The 21,303-nt window shown below is 37.5% G+C and overlaps 2 protein-coding genes across 2 annotated transcripts in view; both read right to left on the reverse strand.

Annotated features, from left to right (window-relative positions):
• Positions 1 to 1,285: 1,285 nt before the first annotated feature.
• Positions 1,286 to 3,713, reverse strand: fkbp7 (FKBP prolyl isomerase 7). The gene is made up of 4 exons (XM_056465822.1): positions 3,442 to 3,713; positions 3,116 to 3,267; positions 1,706 to 1,833; positions 1,286 to 1,580 (listed from the first exon to the last, which is right to left on the reverse strand). The coding sequence occupies exons 1-4, from the start codon at positions 3,666 to 3,668 to the stop codon at positions 1,419 to 1,421; spliced, it is 669 nt and encodes a 222-aa protein (XP_056321797.1). The 5' UTR covers positions 3,669 to 3,713; the 3' UTR covers positions 1,286 to 1,418.
• Positions 3,714 to 6,573: 2,860 nt separating this feature from the next.
• The window catches only part of ttn.1 (titin, tandem duplicate 1), a 141,288-nt gene continuing 126,558 nt past the window's right edge, over positions 6,574 to 21,303 (reverse strand). Inside the window, exons 196-213 of the mRNA XM_056465823.1 lie at positions 20,973 to 21,254; positions 20,263 to 20,856; positions 19,892 to 20,179; positions 19,504 to 19,803; positions 19,098 to 19,400; positions 18,691 to 18,993; positions 18,015 to 18,599; positions 17,627 to 17,929; positions 17,204 to 17,503; positions 16,495 to 17,064; positions 16,092 to 16,397; positions 15,412 to 16,005; positions 10,115 to 15,309; positions 9,866 to 10,022; positions 9,202 to 9,698; positions 8,906 to 9,059; positions 8,007 to 8,291; positions 6,574 to 7,894 (exon numbers count right to left, since the gene is read on the reverse strand). Coding sequence (XP_056321798.1) covers positions 7,596 to 7,894; positions 8,007 to 8,291; positions 8,906 to 9,059; positions 9,202 to 9,698; positions 9,866 to 10,022; positions 10,115 to 15,309; positions 15,412 to 16,005; positions 16,092 to 16,397; positions 16,495 to 17,064; positions 17,204 to 17,503; positions 17,627 to 17,929; positions 18,015 to 18,599; positions 18,691 to 18,993; positions 19,098 to 19,400; positions 19,504 to 19,803; positions 19,892 to 20,179; positions 20,263 to 20,856; positions 20,973 to 21,254 — 11,315 coding nt within the window. The 3' untranslated portion in view covers positions 6,574 to 7,595. The remainder of the gene's footprint in view (positions 7,895 to 8,006; positions 8,292 to 8,905; positions 9,060 to 9,201; positions 9,699 to 9,865; positions 10,023 to 10,114; positions 15,310 to 15,411; positions 16,006 to 16,091; positions 16,398 to 16,494; positions 17,065 to 17,203; positions 17,504 to 17,626; positions 17,930 to 18,014; positions 18,600 to 18,690; positions 18,994 to 19,097; positions 19,401 to 19,503; positions 19,804 to 19,891; positions 20,180 to 20,262; positions 20,857 to 20,972; positions 21,255 to 21,303) is intronic.

Here is a 21,303-nt window from a genome sequence, read left to right on the forward strand (position 1 = left end):
AGAGATTTGTAAGGGCTCTACTTATTAATGCTGAGCACTGTATATATGCAGACATTTGCTTTGTTATTTCACTGTGTCTGTCTTTATTTATTTATCCAGCCAAACATATGACAAATTCATTGCAATTAGTAAATGCTCTTTATGCAACAAAACAGTGAAAAAACTTTATTAATTTAATATGATAAGGACTTTAAACAGAACTATCAATGCACTTCATCTCTCAGGACTGTCTGATTGGGGTTGACTGATTATAATTTATAGTTTATAATTGTGTGTGTGCGTGTGTGTGTGTGTGTGTGGTTTAACTTTGTGTGCTGTCTTCAAAATGTAAGGTAAAGTAAAAGTAGAGGTATTTGCTGTGATTCAATAGAAAAAAAAGGATTTTTCCACTATACCTATATTTTTTTAAACTAATGTTTAAGTTTCTTTGTGAAAATACACTTGCTAGTGAGGAATGTTTATTTTTTTAAAGATGTAGGTATGTATCAGTTACTGTCAAGAACAAAATAGTTTTTATAAATCATTATTTCTAGATGCCATGAAATTATTTTCAATGATTTTGAAATGTCGATACAAGACAATAGTTGCATATTTCTGCATTTAACTCAAAGTAAGACTACACAGTATATCGTGTTAACATCGATATCGCAATGTGATCATTTGCAATAGTGACATTGTGAGTATAAATGTGGAGTCTGGATTATAATTGACCATTTCGCAAGTGTTTTTTTTTAAAGCATGTGACTGTGTGAGGGATTTAAAAGCATTCGGGCATAAGAAATTGTACCATTTTTAACTTTGACAAATTAATAACCACCAACTTTATTTAATAGTTTATAAAACGAAGACTATGAGGTATTATTTGACATTTGATTGTTCAATTACTGTATACCTGAATACAGTTTGACTCCTCTGAAAACAATAAAATGCTGTTTATAGCATTTGCATATTTTTCTTTATCGAATTTATCTATCCTTGTGGATGGTTTACTGTATTTTGTGCACTATCCTACAGAATCATCCCAATCAATCTATGATAAATTCTTTCTAAATACAGTAGTTCTTCTATTATACTTATATACTTAAATACTTCTAGTGAAATTGTAGTCTTATCGCACTATATATCACAGAATAAAGAAATAGCGCAATGTTAAATTTTTCCAATATCAAGGATCCCTAGTTCAAAGAATCTGTGGTGCAACTTTAATAGTTTAATAACAAACTGAAGCCCATACAAATTGTTTGCGTCTACCTGTATATACAATTGATTAGCATGACACCGTTAGTACAAGTATTTGAGTCAACTTTATTAAAAATTTAGTGGTATTCAAAGCAAAATCTTTAATCACAATGTAAAGAGCATCTTGTGGAGATTGTCCAGTGCACTAATGGTGTGAAAATGTCTCTGTCTGATAGTGTTTACAGTTCATCGTGGTTGTAAACATTGTATTCCTTTAGTGATAAGGTCCCATCAGCATCATGATCATTTTTATGAAACACATCTGCCACAACATCATCAAAATAGGATTCATCTTTCTGGGTCTGCAACTTCTTGGCTTCCATTTTCAGGTACTCTTTAATCTGCAGATCCAAATTGAAAATAAATGTAACAAAAGTCAACGCAAAAGGAAAGTCTATTATTAAGAAAAAAAATATATATAAGAGCACTATAATTGTATCTACAAGCATCACTTTATATGTATTACCTCTTCTTTTGTCAGTTCCTTGTTGTTGTCAGCATCCATTTCCTTGAAGGCTTCTATGCTGCGTGGTCCTCTGCTTATGTGCAACAGCTCCACCTCAAAGATCACCGTTGCATTTGGAGGAACAGGACCTGCTCCACCACAAAAAGGTTAAACATTCAATTCAAGTCTGTACATCTCAATTATAAAAACATAAAAATAAATATTAGATCATTTTTTTATATTTATATTTTTGGGATTGTGTATTGGAATAATTGAGAAAAGATCTGAACAAGTTATTGTGAACTTCAAAATGTTTCTGTAATATCCTAAATGTATATGCCAAGAAATGTACAGCAATGAACTGTTTCAGAAAATATTTTACCACAAGGTATCTGTGGGCTTCTTAAAAAATCTTTAAATGAATTTAAATCTCAAAATCAAATTTTGAGGCCTTAAAAAGTCTTAAATTTGCTAACATACTGTGTTATAGGTGTTAAATCTTTTAAATAAGTCTTAATTTTCCTTGATCATGTATTGCTACCCAATCTGACCAACACCTTTACAAGTACCAACAACCCATCTCAATAATACTTTAAATATTTTCTTAAAAGGTCATTTTTAACTCTATTTACCATAATGGTTTAATTATTTTCCTTACAATAACATTTGTTTAAATGTGCTCCATGTATTTACTGCTGAGGACACCAACCTGGACAGATTGTTGTGCACAGATTTAGTTTTGTACATTTTTTGTAATTTTACTTTAAATAAAGTTTATGTTGGAAAGAAAGTGTATGAATACAAGTAGGACTTGCTTGTTTTTACACCATATTTTAAATATTTTCCTAAAAAGATATATCTAATATATATATATATATATATATATATATATATATATATATATATATATATATATATATATATATATTAATTATTAAATTATTAATGTATTAATAAATGTATTAAATTATACTTTTTTTGATGGGGCATATAAAAATCTTTTTCATCTGGGCCATTTGAAAAATTCCTTGTCATTTAGCCCTTTATGAGTCTAAAATTTTCATTCATAATGGTCTTAAAAATGTCTTAAGTCTTAAATTTAACATGGTTAAACCTGCAGAACATCTGTACTATAATCCTAATTATCTTACATTTAATGTTTTTGAAATGTATTTGATCAAATAAAATACAGTGGGAACAGCAATACTGCGAAATGATCTTTACATTTAAAATAACTGCGCTCCATGAGCATGACTAAAATGTAGAGCATTTCCAGGGTTTTCAATCTTCAGTTACACAATATCCTTTAGAAGTCATTCTAGCTGATTGCTGCTCTAGTTTAATAGTGTATTGTTGGTGCTCAAGCAGACACTTTTATTTTGCATCTGCCTATTATAGGCCGAGGCAAAACCATTGGATAAAACGACCTACCGTTTCCTTTCTCGCCGTACGCCAGAGGAGGGGGAATTGTAACTTTTCTCTTCTCGCCTGGACACATCTCTTGGAGCCCCACATCGAGACCTTTAATAATGTTTCCAACGCCTAACACAAACCAGTGTGGGTGACCCTTCTCTGTCGTTCGACTGGAAAATGAAAGGAACAACTTTAAAGTTACTTAAATGCAAATGAAATCACTTTTTTTCATCTGTAACTAGCCCAAGTTACGTAACTAATGCTAGTATCATCTTTAGAACGTTGCCTAAAGCAAAGTAGTATGAGCTGAATTACATTTTAAACGCAACAAAACATGCGTTTACCTGCAATAGAACTGAGATCCGTCTTTTGCTAGAAATCCATCATAATGCGCGTTCAGCATGTCTCCTCTTTTGGCTTTCTGGCTGCAGTTTTCTGGCAGAAACGTAACCTCAATTTTAACATCTTGATTTGTTTCATTTGCACGAATTAATGTGATGAAGGGAAAGAGCGCTTGTAGAGATAAAATCAAGCAAAAATAAATTAAAGAGCGCAGGGACATCTTGCACATTTGTCGGCGTGGCGCCGGGCCGTGCAGCTGATGACGCGGCAGTACCGCCCACTGCTCAGATTTCTCGCTTCACTTTTGGGGTGTTGGGTTTATAGGACTTAAAGCAAACTCTACATTTGAACGACTTGTACTTTGAGTGGGTGTGTAACTGGATATCCAACACTTAATACATTTGTTTAAAGCAGACAAAACACGAACGGGGTGACAAATGTTATTCCGTTAACAATTGCATATTTTTGCATTACAAATTAAAAAAAAAAATGTTTTAATATGCAAATTATAAATAAATAAATGTGCGCAATACATAGCCTAGTTCTAACACAAAACAAATTTAAACAAGTCAGCTAAAAAGCTTTCGTAAAACTTTGGTTAAACTATCTACATAAAACTTAAAACATTTATGTTATTTGAAATAAAACAGAAATAAATAAGTAGACTGAAATAATATTTAAACCACTCGTTTGGCACTGATCCATGATCCGTCTGCGTTTAAATGGTATCGTTGCGGAACCTCATTGATCAGTAATAGCGAAACTGAGCATATTGTTATTACTATAAAAATATATATTACTGCGTGTAATAATAAATAGACTAAATTAAAGGAACATGAGGGACCAAAATCAGTCACCAGGTCCAGTGCCCCTCTATGGGGTTAAAATACCTCCTCATCCTGGCGCCGGGCCTTCGGATGTCATTTTAAAAAAGATGACATTGTGTTTTTTATGTCAACTTGACATAAACAAATACATCACAACCAGTGTTCATCTTTGTCATGACAACTTGAAATTACCAAGACAAAATAACTCCTCATAAATCTATCAAACCTGATTGTCTTCAAGCATTATAATTGTCAAGAAAATTATTTTTGCCACGTTGTTAGTGGAACAAAAATAATTTACTCAATAAATGTGTTATACTGTAAAATATTAAATATTATTGATGTTAAAAAATATTACAATGGCAAATTTAGCTTGTACCACTGTAGTTGAGAACAAAAAAAGTAATATGTATAATGACAGTGTTATAAAATTTTTGACTTTTATAATGACTTAATGGCAATCATGTTTATGGCAGATTTATGACAGCTTTTGTTGTGTCAATCACACAATAGGTTGTGATGTATTTGTTTATGTTAAGTTGTCATAAACAATGTCAATTTTGCATTTTAAACACCATAACTGAGCGAATGACACATAGTGACCATTGTTATAAGCATGCATAGTCCCATTTACAGTCAAGACATAGGTGTCATATCAGGATTATTAGGTGTTAATGCCAGTCTTGTGAAAACCTCCCATTTAAATAAACAATAAAGTGTTACCAATACTTTTTTACAGAGTCAAAGATTTTACAGAAGCAATTTCGGGAATATCTTTACATCAATCTAGAATCCAGAAAAGAAACATTATGAAATGTAGTCTGTAGCTTATATTTTTAGCACTTTATTTGGACACCCTTCTAAAATTCTTCAGAAAATAAATATGCATTAAATAGCAAAGTTCAAGAAAAAATAAAAACTAAATTTGAGAACTTTAAATCATGAATCGTTTGTAAAGTCAGCAAAAAATAAAGTGCAACAAAATAAACACTAAAGTGTTTTTGCTTTATTACAAGTCAAAAAGCCTACACTGTCATGTAATAAAGAAAGTTTAGCTTTTTAAAAGGTTATGCAACGACCATATGAACAAACAGAGATTGGTCAGCTTATATCTTTTGTTTGAACAGCCATGAAGTCAGACAATATTAACATTTAAGGTTTTTACATACCCAATTGGTTAACAAATTAATTTCTATATTGTCACATTAGAAACTCAGATGTGATTCATTAGGTTTTAAATTCTTTCAACTATCTTACAAATTTTAACTGACAAAAAGAGATTTTTCTTTTTTAAGGCTTAAAATAGTGATTTTGGAATGTCAAAGTATAAACCTTAACATAAAACTTGAAGATTATTATTTGGAATAGACCTACGAATGGGAAATAGGCCAATGAGTGATCCTCTACAGCCATCTACTGGTTACAGTGGTAACATTTTAAGGTATTTTTTTCTCTTCCAGCTGGCAAAATTCTTTCAATGATGGATAGCACAAGGATTTATCTCATTTTTAAATTAATCTTTTTTGTAGAAATGTATAAAAATATAAACTGTAAGGCAAATATTTATAATAATAAAAGATAAAACAAAACATGTCCTTTTGGCTGCAGTCAACAGCTGCTAACAGTTTAACGGTCTGGTAACACCATGTGGAATCCACAAATTCTGGAGGTGTAATTATATTATTTTAGAACCGTTTGCAAATCAGCAGTTGCAGGGCTTGCGTGCCTGATTCAAATCACAGGACTGCTTGGGCACCAATGGAAAAAAATATTCTACACTACATTTATTTTTATCCTATCCAGACATCTGACAATCTGGGAACCTCTCTGGTCACATTTTGGTTGTTAGTTACTATTTACATTTTTACAGTTTACCTTTTTTTGCACAATAATACATTGTATTTTAAGTAAACACTATATATATATTTAACTATCAGTAAAAAATATGCAATTTGATTAATCACATTTTTAGATATTTAAATATCATTATGAGACTGACAGTAATTGTGACAACACGCTTTTAATAAATGTGAATGAAGCTTTGATTTTACCTGGTTGGTAACAGAGCCACAGTCTGTGTTTTTGTTTACAAAGAAAAAAAATAACTTATGTGAAACTTAAACTGTACAGATGGATAAAACGTGGAAACCAAGTAGGCTGACAGTACAGTATATGCTAATTCAGCGTTCTGATAATTAACAAAGGAGCATTTGTTATAGCTAAGCACCTCATTATTACTGTAAAAAGCATGGGTTGGGCCAATCCATCAAGTACAATTGTGTTGTGGAAATCAGAAGAACCAGGCGATTTATAGTGCTGAAAACATGCTTTATTAAATCAGTAATTCATAAAACTCAAGGAGGCTGAATATATGGGTAATACTACATAAATTAATTCTAATCAATCAATGTGCAGGATATTACATTCATGTATCTCTCTTTTCTTTGCACAGCACATGGTCTACTATACTAGCACACACAAAAACACACAAAATAGAACCTAGCAATCCTCCAAGAGCTGGCACGGGTTCTGCAAAGGAGTACTTGAATTGAGTTTACAATTAATGGCCAGGTGATGGTAGTTTTGTAAAAGCTAAATTCAAACAGTCTTTCGACAGAAACAGTGCACGTACATTATTATTAACTCAGTGTGCAGGCCGCTCGCACATTGAGTTTGTCATTAAAATGGCGGTATGACTTTGTCACTCTGAACACAAGACCCAGTTGTCCTGCTTACATGAGGGTAAAATGCAAACAGCACTCAAGGTCTTACATTCAAGTCATAAATTCTTGTGTACTGCATTACTGCACACATAAATGTGCAGCGCATGGCTTAGTCTCTCTGATTTTAGTAAACGTCAACAGGGAGCCTCTCTACCTGTTGAGGCAATCTTAAGACTTCAACTTATTGTTGAGGCACATAGTTTCGTTTCGTTTCAGGTTTTACAGGGTATTCGTTCCATGTGAAACTTTCTCCTGATAAACATTTAGTTCCTTTTGTTTCATTTGTTAATATTGTCATAAATAACATTGCATACATTTTTTCATAACCGTTAAATTCGGCTATATACATTATGTACATGTCACAAAATGGTGCAGAACTTACGGTCATAATTATCCAATATGGCACATTTTATAACAGCTTTAGACTTTAGTCTAGTTTGGCATAAATGAATGTCAAGTTTGGTATAAAAATAGTTCATATTTACAAGAACAGAAATCCAGGTCTTTATCAAGAGCGGAGTATTACTTATTTTTTCTCATTCTATAAATAAAAAGGATTTGAATGAGGGAAATAGGGCGAGGACTGTATTACTATTATATAATTTTTTACATCGATCGAATGCTGACATTGACAGTAGTGGTATCAGATCCAAACTCATTAGAAAGTTTCAAGGTGTATGCACCAGCATCAGTCTCTTTCACTGCACTTATAAAAAGAGTGGTGACATCCTGAGAATTCTCAATCTGCAATCGTCCACTTTCCTCCTTGCTGGAAAGGGTTTTCCCTGAATGTGACCACTCTATGCAAGGAGTTGGGTCTCCAGTGAAGGCACAAGCTACAGAAAGCACCTTTCCTGGCTCAATGCTGATATCTTGAGGTGCAGCCTCAATCTTTGGTGGTATACCTGGTTAAAAGACAAAAGAACATCTGTCATTAAGGTGAAAGATGGCCCCGTTGATTTGGTTTCTTGCACTGTAAATGCTTTTTGGGAAGGATGCACAGATTTTCCATCTCACCTTTGCGGCCATGAGAAATGGCTTTGATGGATGATCCCTCAACATGCGAGTGACTGGACATTGCCATCATACTGCTGGAACTCATAGCTAGCATTCTTTCAGAAGTCATGGAGGTCATGCTAGACGCTGACATGCTCTCAAATGAAACCTCAGACATGCTGGAACTGCTGAAGGACGTTTCTTGCATTTTTGAAACCACGTGCTTGGCAGAAAAACTGCCCTGCATGCTTGTAGCATCAGAGGCTTTCTCCATAATTATCATTCTTGCAGGTTCCTCAACCAGAGCTGTGAGAGTACAGTAAATAACGACCATGTGATTGAAGTAGATGATTAAAAAATATATAATAACCCAAACTAACATTACTATAGGGAATAATGCTCTAGTTGCGCTAGCTGTGTACCTTTAAGGAAAAAAAATGGGTCAAGGCTAATCAAAGTATGCAAATTTTAATATTCTTAATATGGTGTTATTTTTTGTCACATAAACATAAAATGAGAGTTAATGTTATGCTATGTGATGGCATGGCTAAAGGCTAATTAATAACATGGTTTGGACATTTAAACCTTTAAATATTCATGCAGTAGCACATCATTGCTTTGTAAGTGCATTCACTTTATGCAGTGCTTTATCATCATATATTGGGGTCGTTAATTCAGTAGGCAACTAAGGGTGCAAAAAAAGGCAAAACAAACTCAAAAGAACAGTTCTGTTTGTTAAAAATTGTTAGATTTTGTTAACTTGATTAGTGAGCACTGATTGTTATTGTGTGTATACATTTTTGTTTTCCACAAGAGACATAATGAACATATGAGTCTGGTCTAATCATGCATTTAATGTACTGAACATGATGCTCAGACAGGGGTATTGTAAATGTGTTACGAATGGAGCAAACACTTACTGAGGACATTCAGTGATGCTGTTGCTGAGCACTGTCCAAATTTGTTCTTAGCTTTTACTGTATATTTTCCACTGTCTTCAATGGTAGCGTTGTGAATCTCAAGTGTGTAAACATTTTTAGACCGGCTCAGTTTCATGTTTGATGTGATAGATATCTGCAAAGATAACAGGAAATGAACACAGTGGCCAGACTGTTATTAGGAAGACACAAATAAGTTGTTTGAATTTTTTTACTCTCATGACCCAGATAAGCAGTTGGAGTTGATAATGATGAAAATACAATGCTAAGGTACTTACAACTGCATTATCTTTGAGCCACTCAATTTCAGGAGAAGGTTCACCAGTGATTTCGCATGTGAATGTGACATTTTGTCCCTCATTAACATTCTGGGAGTGTGGTTGCACAAGGAAACTTGGTGAACCAGAACGCGTCGCACTGACAGTCATGTCAAACTGGCACTTAACCACACCATGTTCGGTTCTGGCTTCACATGTGAGAATTCCCTGGTCATGGTGGCTTATGCTTTTAATTGTCAGAGTGTGATCACTTCCTGACACACCGTATCTGTAGTTTTCTGAATTTGATAGCTCAGCTCCATTCAGGATCCATTTCACATCAGAGGCTTCAGGGATGTTTGCTCGTAGTGTAACAGTTTGACCTTGACTTATTGTCATTTGGGTTTTTGATGCTTTAATTTCTGTAAAGGACTGCACTTCCTCATAGGTATTCTCCTTTTTCACAATTTCTTCTGTCAACTCTGATTTTCTTTCCAAGGCAACTGCTGTTGTTCGTGCTGTATCAGGAAAAAAACAATCTTTGTATTATTTAGATTAGTGTTGTCTTATTTATTAAATAGCTTTTCATCTTTAAATTCAGTTGTACGTGTAAGTTGAAAAAAATCTATATTATTATGTAAAAAACATTTTATGCATTTTGAGCTCTAAATGTGCAGTATAATACCTTTAATGGTTAGAGTGCAGTTTGTAGAAACAGATCCAACACTGTTTAGGGCTGTACATGTGTATACTCCACTATCTGAGAGATCAGCATCATAGATTTCAAGATGTGCTGAACCATGTTCTTCAAAGATTTCATATTTACCACCTTGAGAGAGGTTCTAGGAGAAAATGTTAAAATAAATTTGTGAATCTATTTTGTAAAAACAAACAAAATTAACTAACAAACAAAAAAATGCCTTTTTTATTTTACCTTTCCATCCTTCATCCAGGAGATTGATGGTTTAAGGTCACCAGAGAGTTTCACTGTGAGCTTTACAATAGTATCCGCAGAGGCCGAGATGTCTTTTAGTTCTGTTAAGAAGCTCGGCTTGGACGTTTTATCCTTTGGAGTAGGAGATTTTACCATGGGTGGAGACTTAACTCTTGTTGGAGATTTGATTGGTTCAGGCGATTTAATCCTTTGTGGAGACCTAATTCCAAATGGTGACTTTATACGGGGAGATTCTGGAGACTTTACTCTTGGAGGTGAAGCAACAACCTTCTGTACGGGTGTTGGTTTACGGATAGTTAGACTGAACTGTGCTTCCTGTTTACCTTCAGAGTTCTCTACCACTACAGTGTAATTACCCCCATCTGACATTTCTACCTTATTAATCTCAAAGGTAGATTTATATTCAGTTGAGGTAATAAGGTGACGATGAGATGATACAATAATCTGCGCCTCTCGCATCCATGTTACAGAGGGTGCAGGTTCACCATCAACGTCACAAGTGAATTTGACAGATTCTCCCTCTGATACTGTGACTGATTGTGGTTTAGTCAGAATTGTAGCTGGAAGAGTTGGCTTCTTTTTCTCAACTACTTCTTCAACAACAGTAGTTGTTGTTGTTACTTCTGTTGCTTCAAGACGGGTCTCAGACATTTTCTCAACCTCAACTTCCTTAATTTCTGTCACTTCAAAGGCTTCCAGTTTAATCTCAGATGTTGCCTGCGTCTCATGAACAACAGTCTCTATAGTCTCTTCTATCTTTTCTGTTTTAGTTTCAGATACTTCCACTTGTGTTTCTGAAACAGTTGCTGCTTTTGTGGATGAAATGTGATAAACATCTGTTTTAGTCATCTCTGGGACAAAGGGAGTTGGTGGCTCCTCATCTTTGCGTTGTGAGGCATATGCAGAAAATCCACCCCCAGCAACATCAAGAGTGGCATAATCAGAGGCCTCTCCCTTTTCATTTGTGCAGACGACACGGTAGGTGCCACTGTCCTCTTCCTGGCAATCAATGATTTGAAGAGACAAAACACCACTCATGTTAAACATACGGTATTTTCTGCTTTCTTCAATCTGCTGTCCGTTGTGGTACCATTTAATCTGTGCTTCTGGCTTAGACTGGACATTCAGTGTGAACTTAGTGTTTTGACCGATTGGCACTCTGTGAGAACGCATTCTTACAGTCACCCTGGGAGCATGGTCAAGAGTAAAAGGCTGCTGAGTCACCATTTCAAACTTCCTCTCAGTTTTTAGGGCTTTTTTCCTTGACTCATACCTTGACATATAGTCGATTTTTGTTGACAAGTCTGGTGAAGTGACTGCTTTTTCGGTGGAATCAAGGCTGGGGGAACGTGGGCGTGTCTTTTCAGGTGAAGCTCTTCTGGCTACCTTTTCTGCCACAGTTGCAGAAGGTTTTTTAGGACCAGTTACTGGAGCATAGCCAAGAGAGAATGATGAAGGTATATCAGTTGTAACTGTACTCCCAATCACTGACACGGAAGCTCTTGTTTTCTCTTTTCTTTTGACCTTTGTTTTCTCCTCAAACTCAATGTGTTGCAGCTTGCTCTTGTAGGAAGTTAACTTTGTTGTGGTAGATACTGACCTAAGCAGTTCTTGGTCCTCTTTTTCCTCATAAAGTCTTTGCTTTTCTCTTGGAGGTCTGTAAGTTGCCTTGTCGTGACGTTGACGCAAGTCAATATAGCTTGGACCAGCCTCATATTTTGATGGAATACGATAGGAGTCGTATGTTGGAACTTCCTCCCCTTCTTCCTCATCATATGCAACTCTCTTAGGTGATGGGTGACGCAGTGCAGAAAGCTCAAACCTTACTGGACTCAGACTTGGTGGAGAAGCAGAATAGCCCAGCTCGAGTTCATCTTCAAGTTTTAGCCTTTCTTCCTCTGTTATCTTCATTGAGAGGTATTCTTTAACAGGCAAAAGCAGTTCCTCATCAGAAAGATCACCCAGAGAGCGTCTCCTGATTCTGTAGTAAGCCTCCACTTCCGGAGAAGGTGTTCGGTGTCTTGCTGGTCTTACAGTCTCGAGGTCATCCTGTGAAACAGGAATATGCCACTTTGACTTGTATTGGTCTTTAATTCTTGGCAGGGGTACTTCATAGAACTTATCCCACCTTGACAAACGTATGCGCTTAAGTCTTTTCTGGGGGAACTTTTCCATTGGCTCTGGGAACTCATATTGATCACGGAGTTTTTTGTACCATTTCATATCAGAGAATGGCACAAAGTGTTTGATTTCATTGTCCTCCTCAAGAGCAGTAGGAGCAACAACACGAGGTGGAGGAACAACATAAGGCATTCTCAACCTCTTTTCTTCTGCTCTCTTCTTTTTCTCTTCTTTCTCTTTGGCTTCCTCAGCTTCACTCTTTCCTTTCTTGGTAGTGATTGCTGGCTTGAACATGGTTGCAGCTTCTCTAAGTGCCTGTTGTGCAACTGGGGTAAGTGGGGTAACATCTGCCCCTGCCAGTATCTGAGTAAGTCTTACTTTCTTGTCCATCTCTTGCTGTTCAAGATCATGCTGCTTCTTCTTTTCTTCCTCACTCTCCTCCTTCCTGACATGTGTCACACGTTCAACCTTGAGTGTGGCTTGACAACTTGCAGACCCTGCTGTATTAGTTGCAGTGACTCTGTATGTGCCAGAATCTTCTGGAAGAGTGCCTCTTACGTGTAAGACATAGTAATCTAAGCCTTCATGCACAACTTCAATTTGTGGACCAAATGCCAAAGGCATACCATCTTTCTCCCATTTCAATGAAGGATGTCCGGACACTCGCATTTCAAAACGTACACTCTGGCCTTCTTTGCATTCCAAGTTAGCAAGAAGGCGTTTGAACATAGGTCTCAAGGTGTTATCAGCAGGAGAAGGACGAGGGACTACTGTGAGACGAGCCTTGCAACTGTCATCACCAAATCTGTTGCGTGCAACAACAGAATATTCTGCATCATCATCTGGGTCAAGTTTGCGAATCACTAACTGATACAGGCCTTTGTCACTAACTAATGTGTACTTCTTGTCATCATCATCTGGCATAATCTTTTGTCCGTTTTTCAACCATATTACACGGGGTTCAGGATGTACTGTGATGGTGACACCAAAGCGCACATCCTCTCCAATGTAAGCAGTGCGATTGCACAATGGCAAAGTAAACTCAGGAGGTCTTTGGAGTAGTCTTGCTGTGTCAACTCTGCGTTTAACTTTCTTTACTACACGCGCAGTGTAGAACTCACGATAGGATCTTACCCCTTTGACAAAGAGCTCAGCATACGCGCTGTCTTCACCATACTCATTGACAACTTTACATCTGTATGTTCCATCATCTGTTCTGGTGATTCCCTTGATAGTTATGGTAGCAAGTCCATCTTCATAAGTGATTTCACATCTAGCACCTTCTTCTAGTTGTCTTACTCCACAGTACCATGTAACTTCTGTAGTGCTGTCATAATTGTCAATATTGCAAATCAATTTGATATCATCACCTTCATTGGCTATGCTGTGTTTAATTTGTCCTGCAACTGGTCCATGTTCAAATGGTGCAATCTTCACTTTAGAGACTGTTACTCCTCGCTGACTTCTGATAGATCCACCACTGGCAACACGAGCAGATGAGACAACAGTGTTCCATTCTTTCTTCACCATAGCTTGGTAATATCTCTTATGACGCGTAATCTTGATGGACCTAGAGCTTAGCTGCTCAGAGCCCATTGTCAGCCAAGGATGATTCAATGCCTCAGCAGCTGTCATACGATGCTTGCGCTCTTTGGTTAGTAGGCGGTCAATAAAGTCTAATGCTTCAACACTTACATGCTTGAAGGCTTCATCTTCAAAACTGTACTCAGCATTGCAAATGCTCTCAATCATTCTCTGATTGGTTTCAGCAGCAAATGGGTTAAGTCCACTGAGAAGCACATAGACAAGGACACCAACAGACCACATATCTGTCACTGTGCTAACCATCTCATTTTGATGAATTTCTGGTGCTGCAAACTCAGCTGTTGTGTACTGAATCTTAATTTGGTCACCAGGTGTTAGATGCCTAGATTGCCCAAGCTCAATAATCTTGACGTTATTTCCCTTTCTTGTGGTGTACACTATATTTTCAGGCCTAATGTCAAAATGGCCATAACTCTTGCTGTGAAGGAATTCAAGACCTTCACACACTTGTCGAATATAGTTAACAATTTCGCACTCACTGAGCTCAAAGTTGGCTGTGCCAAGGCGCTCAAATATGTCCACACCAGAGATGAATTCATAAATCATAACTAGTTCTTCAGGGCTGTCAAATGACTCATGGAGTAACAAGAAGTTCTTGTGGCGTGCCACATTCAGTGTTGCAATTTCTTTTTTCACTAGTGTCTGATCTGCACCTTTAACTTTGACAAATTTAGCCATGTAAGTTTTCTCAGAGCTGGTCTCAATACACCGGTGAACAATTCCAAACTGTCCACGGCCAAGTTCTTCAGCAATCATGTATTTGTTGTGAACATTTTTAGCCTCCGAATGAGGAGCTTTGCCTTTGGATACTGACCTGGTGTCATCAACCTCCTCATCATAGTTAAGAACTCTTGATTTGTCTTCCTTAGTTACAACAGGCCCACTTGGCTCAGATGGTCCACTCTGGCCAAATTTATTCTCAGCTATGACACGGAATTGGTAACTTGTCTTTCCAAACAGATTGACAACAGTATAATGGGTGTCACGAGACTGGCCAACACGAATCCATCTTTCTGCTGTGGTTGCACACTTTTCTATGATGTAGTTTGTTACTTTACTTCCACCATCATTAGCAGGTGATATCCAGTTGAGTGATACAGAATCTCTTGAAACATCACTGGCTTTGATACCACGCGGTGGATCAGGCACATCTGCAACGTCAAGTTCGACTGTTTGCTGGTCAATTCCAAATCTGTTTTTGGCACAGACTATGTAGAAACCAGCATCATTCCTTTCTACTCCATTTGCAAATACAAGAGATGTAAAGGATCGTGTAACAATAACTTGATAGTGTCCATCATTATCAAGAAGGTCTTGTCCTTTCTGCCAAGTGATAACTGGATCTGGTTTTCCACTGAATGGGATCTTGATGTTCACCACTTCACCACGGAGGGCAGGGATGGCCTCCTTTCCTTGCAGATTCTTGGGTAGATGAATCTTAGCAGGGACTGAAAAAGAAATAAAAAATGTGGATTATCTCTCTGTAATATTCCAACAAATTACATTTTATGTGTAGCCAAGTAAAATATATAAAAGCTTAAATAACTTACTTTCAACATCTAGAGAAACAGTAGCAGAAATGGATCCACCCTGGTTGGTTGCTCTGATCTGATATACAGTTGAGTCTTCTGCTTCGCAATCAGCAATAACAAGCTGATGGTAGCCCCCCTTAAATTCTTGAACCTTAATTTTGGTGCCATCAGCTTGAATTTCCTTACCACGCTTAAACCATTTTATTACAGGCTTAGGTTGTCCGGTTATCTTGCAGACAAATGTTGCATTGCTCTTGAATTTTACACTCAGGTTTCTGAGGTCTTCCTTGAATGCAGGTGCACGCACATCAACATCAGTCTTTGGAATGGCGGGGTCAGATATTTCACTATAATCACTTTCTCCACCAAGATTTTCACATTTCACTCTGAATTCATATTCTACACCTTCTGTCAGGCCCTTGACAGAATAAACAGTCTGGTGAATTTCATCTGTTGTAACTGGAACCCATTCACCCTTCTTCCTATCTCGCTTTTCAAGACAATAGTTCTTAATTTTAGAACCTCCATCACTGAGTGGTGGCTTCCAAGACACAACAAAAGAGTTTTTGGTAATGCCTGAAACAACTGGTTTTAATGGAGCTCCTGGTCTCTCTGTAAAATATAAATGTGAATTTCAATAACATTACAAAATAACAACAATATTGTGGTTATGTTGTCAATCATGTTACATTACTTACCTAGCTGACTCTTTATGAGGATGGCAGATGGAGTTTCCAGTGATTCACTGTTGCCATAACGATTTTGTGCTGAAACACGGAAGTGATAACCCTCATTTTCAACAAGGTTAGGAATTCTGCATGAAGTGCCTGTGATGGATGATGAAACTAGTTCCCACTCTGCTCCTTCTTTGTCTTCACGCTTTTCCACGATGTAATTTGTGATCATAGATCCTCCATCATCTTTGGGTGCTTTCCAACTAATAATCACAGAATTCTTCAACAGAGCATCAAGAACAAGTGGACCTTCTGGCATAGCAGGTTTATCTGTAAACACAAAGAAATTTCAATTACTCTTATTTTCTCTCTCTTAACTACTAATTTAAAAATGTATAAATTATGAGTCAAATTCTGAAGCATATACCTAAAATTTCAACTTGAGTTACAGTATCTGCAGCCCCGAAATGGTTATTGATCCTGATTCTGTATTTTCCTCCATTTAGTCTGCGTTGTACATTCTTGAGAATCAAATGAGTGTAATGCTCTGTATTTTCAATTATCACATTCTCAGAGGGCTCCAATGCTTTGGTTCCATAAAGCCACATGATCTTAGGTTGAGGTCGGCCAATGTAAACCACATGTATGCGTACTGTGCTACCACATGTTGCAAAGATTTTGTCTTTCAGTGGAACTGGGAACAGTGGTGCTGCTTCAAGGACCAGAGCTCCACTGGTCTCACATTCACCAGCTTCATTCACAGCTTTGCATGTGTAAAGACCCTCATCCTCCTGTTGATCTGTTGAAATGGTTAGAGTATGGTTGCGGCCATCAGAGGTTGCTGCATATTTGCGACCTTCTTTGATTTCCTTTCCACCCTTGTACCATTTAATTTCTGGAACAGGTCTTCCAATGATCTGACATTTGAGAGTTGCGGTCTGTCCAAGTTTGGCAGTGACTTCATCCATTTCCTTCCTGAGAGCTGGTTTAGTTCCAGCTGAAAAAAACAGCAGGCATAGCTGTATTAAATTTATTTCATTTACTCAGGTAAAAATGCAAAATGCTAAATTTTTATTGTACTGACAAATCAAAACACACAAAGCATTAATTCTAATGTTATTTCATACTGTATTTACCACTCAGTTTAGTTTTGATGCCAGTTGCTGTTCTGCGTGGTCTGCTGATTCCGGTTTCATTTTCAGCAAATACTCTGAATTCATATTCAGTTGCCTCTTGTAGTCCACCCTGCGTGTACTGTTTGTCCTTTGTACGCTCCTTATTGCATTTTTTCCAAGCACTGTCTCCAGACTTTCGGTATTCAATCCAGTAGCCGAGGACTGGTTTTCCACCATCACACGATGGAGCCTCCCAGTTAATTGTAATGTAATCTCTGGTTACAGTCATAGTGTCAATTTCTCCTGGCTGGCTTGGTTTATCTAAATAAATGGAATATGAAAGTGTTATTTTAATTTAAATCAATGATACTCTAAGTCCATCATCCATCACTTAATGAACAGATTACTTTTAAATAGATTGACAAATTAAGAATGAGGTCATACCAAATGGGTCTTTGCATATTACTGAATCTGATGCCGGTCCTGGTTCACTCTCTCCAATGTCATTAACAACAATTACACGGAACTGATACTCAGCATCAGCAGTGAGCTGACTAAGAGTATGCATTGTTGAGATAATCTTTGTCTCATGACGAATCCACTTATCAGATGACACTTCTTTGTACTCAATAAAATAACCAGTAATACGAGATCCGCCATCATCTTTAGGCTTAGTCCAAGCCAAAGCAGCAGAACTCTTAGTAACATCCATAATTTCTGGTGGAGTGCCTGAAGCCTCTGGGACACCTATTAGTAACAGAATATTATTATTAATATCAGTAAATTTTAAAAAAAGTTTTCATGTTTAATTACTAAATAAATAATCACTTACAGATGGGAGTCTTTGGTGCAACAGTTTCCTCTGATTTCAGGGAGCTGCTGATTCCAAACTGATTCTCTGCTGTCACCTTAAAGTGGTATTCAACATTCTCTTCTAGTCCCTTAACCACAAGAGAAGTGTCAACCACCCGCGAGTCAACAGTGTACCAAGCTGCTTTTGTTGATTCACGTCTCTCCACAATGTAGCCAACAATTTCAGAACCCCCATCTTCCATTGGCTGCTTCCAGCTAACTCTTACAGAATGTGCTTGTATATCGTCAAATCTAAGAGGACCTTCAGGTGCAGATGGACGACCAATAACCTTGACCTTTATAGGAAGCATCTTTTTACCACACTTGTTTTCCAGGTGGAGATAGTAAACACCAGAATCAGATCTTTCAGCCTGTTTGATTACAAGCTCAGATACATCTTCATTGGAGGCAATCATTGCACGGCTGGTCACCTCTGATCCATCCTTGGTCCATTTGCTCGTAGGAGTAGGTTTCCCTTTGATGGGCACTGATAGTTTTATTACTCCTCCAGATCTGACTACAAGGACATCTTTGTATTTTGCCTCAAGATCATAACTTGGAGGATCTGAAAGACATTATAATTTTATTAATTTTTCCCACACATATAACATTTCATACATAACAAGGGAGCCAATGACAAGGTCAAGAGATCTTACCAAGCATCTCTGTTATAGTCACAGCTGCTGGTACTTCAGCTGGTTCACCTGGTCCACCAGCATTACAAGCCATGACACGGAATTTGAATTCCTCTCCTTGTGGCATTTGTGTCAAAGTATATTCACAGATCAGTGAAGGTGTTGTGTTGCATTTCATCCATGTTACAGAACCAGCCTTTTGCATCTCAATTAGATAGCCTGTAACCTTAGAACCACCCTCCTCATCAGGAGGACTCCAGGCCAAGGACACAGAAGATTTTGTAGTTTCGGTGACTCTTGGATTTTGAGGTGATCCAGGTGGATCTGTGGGAGTTTAATAGGCAATAGTTTAATAACGGATAATGATTAAATTCACCAACCACCAACCATAAGACAAAAAGTTGCATTAATAGCAAAGGATTGCTCACCAACTGGATCAGTTGCTACAGCTGGTTTTGAAAGAAGGCTAGGTTTTCCAACACCACGAGCATTGATGGCAGTCACTCGGTGCTCATATTCCAGGCCTTCAATTAAACCAGTGGATCTGTATCTTGTCATTGTTACTGGATTTTTATTAGCACGGATCCACCTATCAGCTCTGACCTCCTTGCGTTCAATAATGTAGCCAGAAACCTCTAAGCCTCCATCCTCATCTGGTGGCTCCCATGCAACAGTCATGCCATCACGTGATACATCAAAGACAATGGGTCTTCCGGGTGGCCCAGGAATGGCTGTAACAGCAATTCAACATTGTAATAATGTCTGTCTAGGATATACATCTATACAGAGGTATTTATAAGCAGATGAAATTTTTATCAAAATCATTTTTCTTACATTTGGAGCTTTTGCACATTACGACCTCTGATTGTAAGTACTCTCCAGTACCATACCGATTGGCTGCTGCTACACGGAACACATATTCATCACCTTCCGTCAATCTGTCAAATTTGAATGTTGGTCTGCTCACTGATTCAGACACTGGTACCCATCCTGGCCGATGAGCGTCACGTTGTTCAACCACATAGTTGCTAATTGGTGCACCACCATCTCTTGCAGGTGGATCCCAGCTTATTGTGACTGATGTTGCATCAATTTCATCAAATCGGATAGGTCCTTGAGGCTCATCAGGTTTAGCTACAGTGAAAGAACAAGCAAATAATAATTATATTACTACTTAGTTACTTGAAACATGTCTATTTTCATGTAAATAGTGTGTACTTACAAAGAATGATGACTTTGATGTTTTCAGTAATTACTCCTGTTACGTTTTTCACCTCAAGAGTATACACACCACTGTCATCAATGGTGGTGTCAAGAATAGTTAACTTGGAGAATTTTCCAGTTGACTTTATCTTCACACGCTCTACAATCTTTAACCTGTTGTCATTGAAAAACCATGAGCAAACTGGTGGTGGTCTTCCTATGATTGGCAAGTCAAGGTGAAGGGGTTTGCCTGCCAAAACACTGATCATCTTCTGTGGAATAGCTGAGAAATCTACTTTTGGCATGACTGAAAGAGGGGGGAAGGGCATATACAGTGAGACATAACTAACAAATAGCAGAATATTTTATAATAATTATTATAATACATACCTCGTTGTTCTTGAACTGTCACAGCTGTCACAATTTCTTTTGGCTCACCAGGTCCTCTGCTGTTGACAGCACGTACCCTGAAGAGGTACTGCTCAGTTTCATTCAGTGACACAACAGTGAACTCAAAGTCTGTAAGTTTCAATGTTGCCACCTTCATCCACTTGTCAGTACCAGCCTTACAAGCCTCAACAATGTAGCCAGTGATTCTGCTACCTCCGTCATGTAAAGGTTTCTCCCATGCAAGCGATACAGTGGACTTGGTTACATCTGCAACTTCAAGTTTGGCTGGTGGTAATGGAACTTCACACACCAACACAACATCACCTGTCTCACAAGGTTCTCCAATCCCATAGATATTCTCTGGGAGGACTCGGAAGTAATAGAGCATTCCTTCTGTCAGACCAGTAATTTTATATGATGTCTTGCTGCATTTGGATGTGACAGTTTTGTATGCTCTCATTGATGCCTCTCGTCTTTCAATAATGTAGTTGTTGACTGGTGCTCCACCATCAACCTCAGGAGCATCCCATGTAATATGAGCAGAATCTTTTGTGAGTTCTTTCATCTTAATTGGACCAGGTGGACCAGGTGTATCTGAGGAAAAAAAATGCATAAGCATGCTGGTTAGACAAAATTTCATAGCATGCTGTTATGTGCATCATATGCTTGGATAATTGTATTAAGTTATCAAGACAAAAAAAAAACCATACCATAGATTTTGACAAGGATGCTTGCATCTTTCTTTCCAGCTGAATTTGATGCTTCAATTGTATATCTGCCAGCATCATACCGGTGAACCTTGTCAATAATGAGAGTTGTGGCAGTATTGGTCACTTCAATAAAGCCACGATTTTGCAGGTCCACACCAGGTTTGCTCCAGGTTACAGTTGGGATCGGTCTACCAGTGACTGTAACATGCAGGCGCAGGGAACTTCCAGCTCTCAGACAAATTGTCTTTGTAAGTTCATCAGACAGCTCAAGGTCAGGTATTTCTGAAATAAAGAACAATTGGAATAAAATATTTTTTAGACATACAAGACA

This window comes from Danio aesculapii, chromosome 9 (genome assembly GCF_903798145.1).
Source record: "Danio aesculapii chromosome 9, fDanAes4.1, whole genome shotgun sequence".
NCBI lineage: Eukaryota > Metazoa > Chordata > Actinopteri > Cypriniformes > Danionidae > Danio > Danio aesculapii.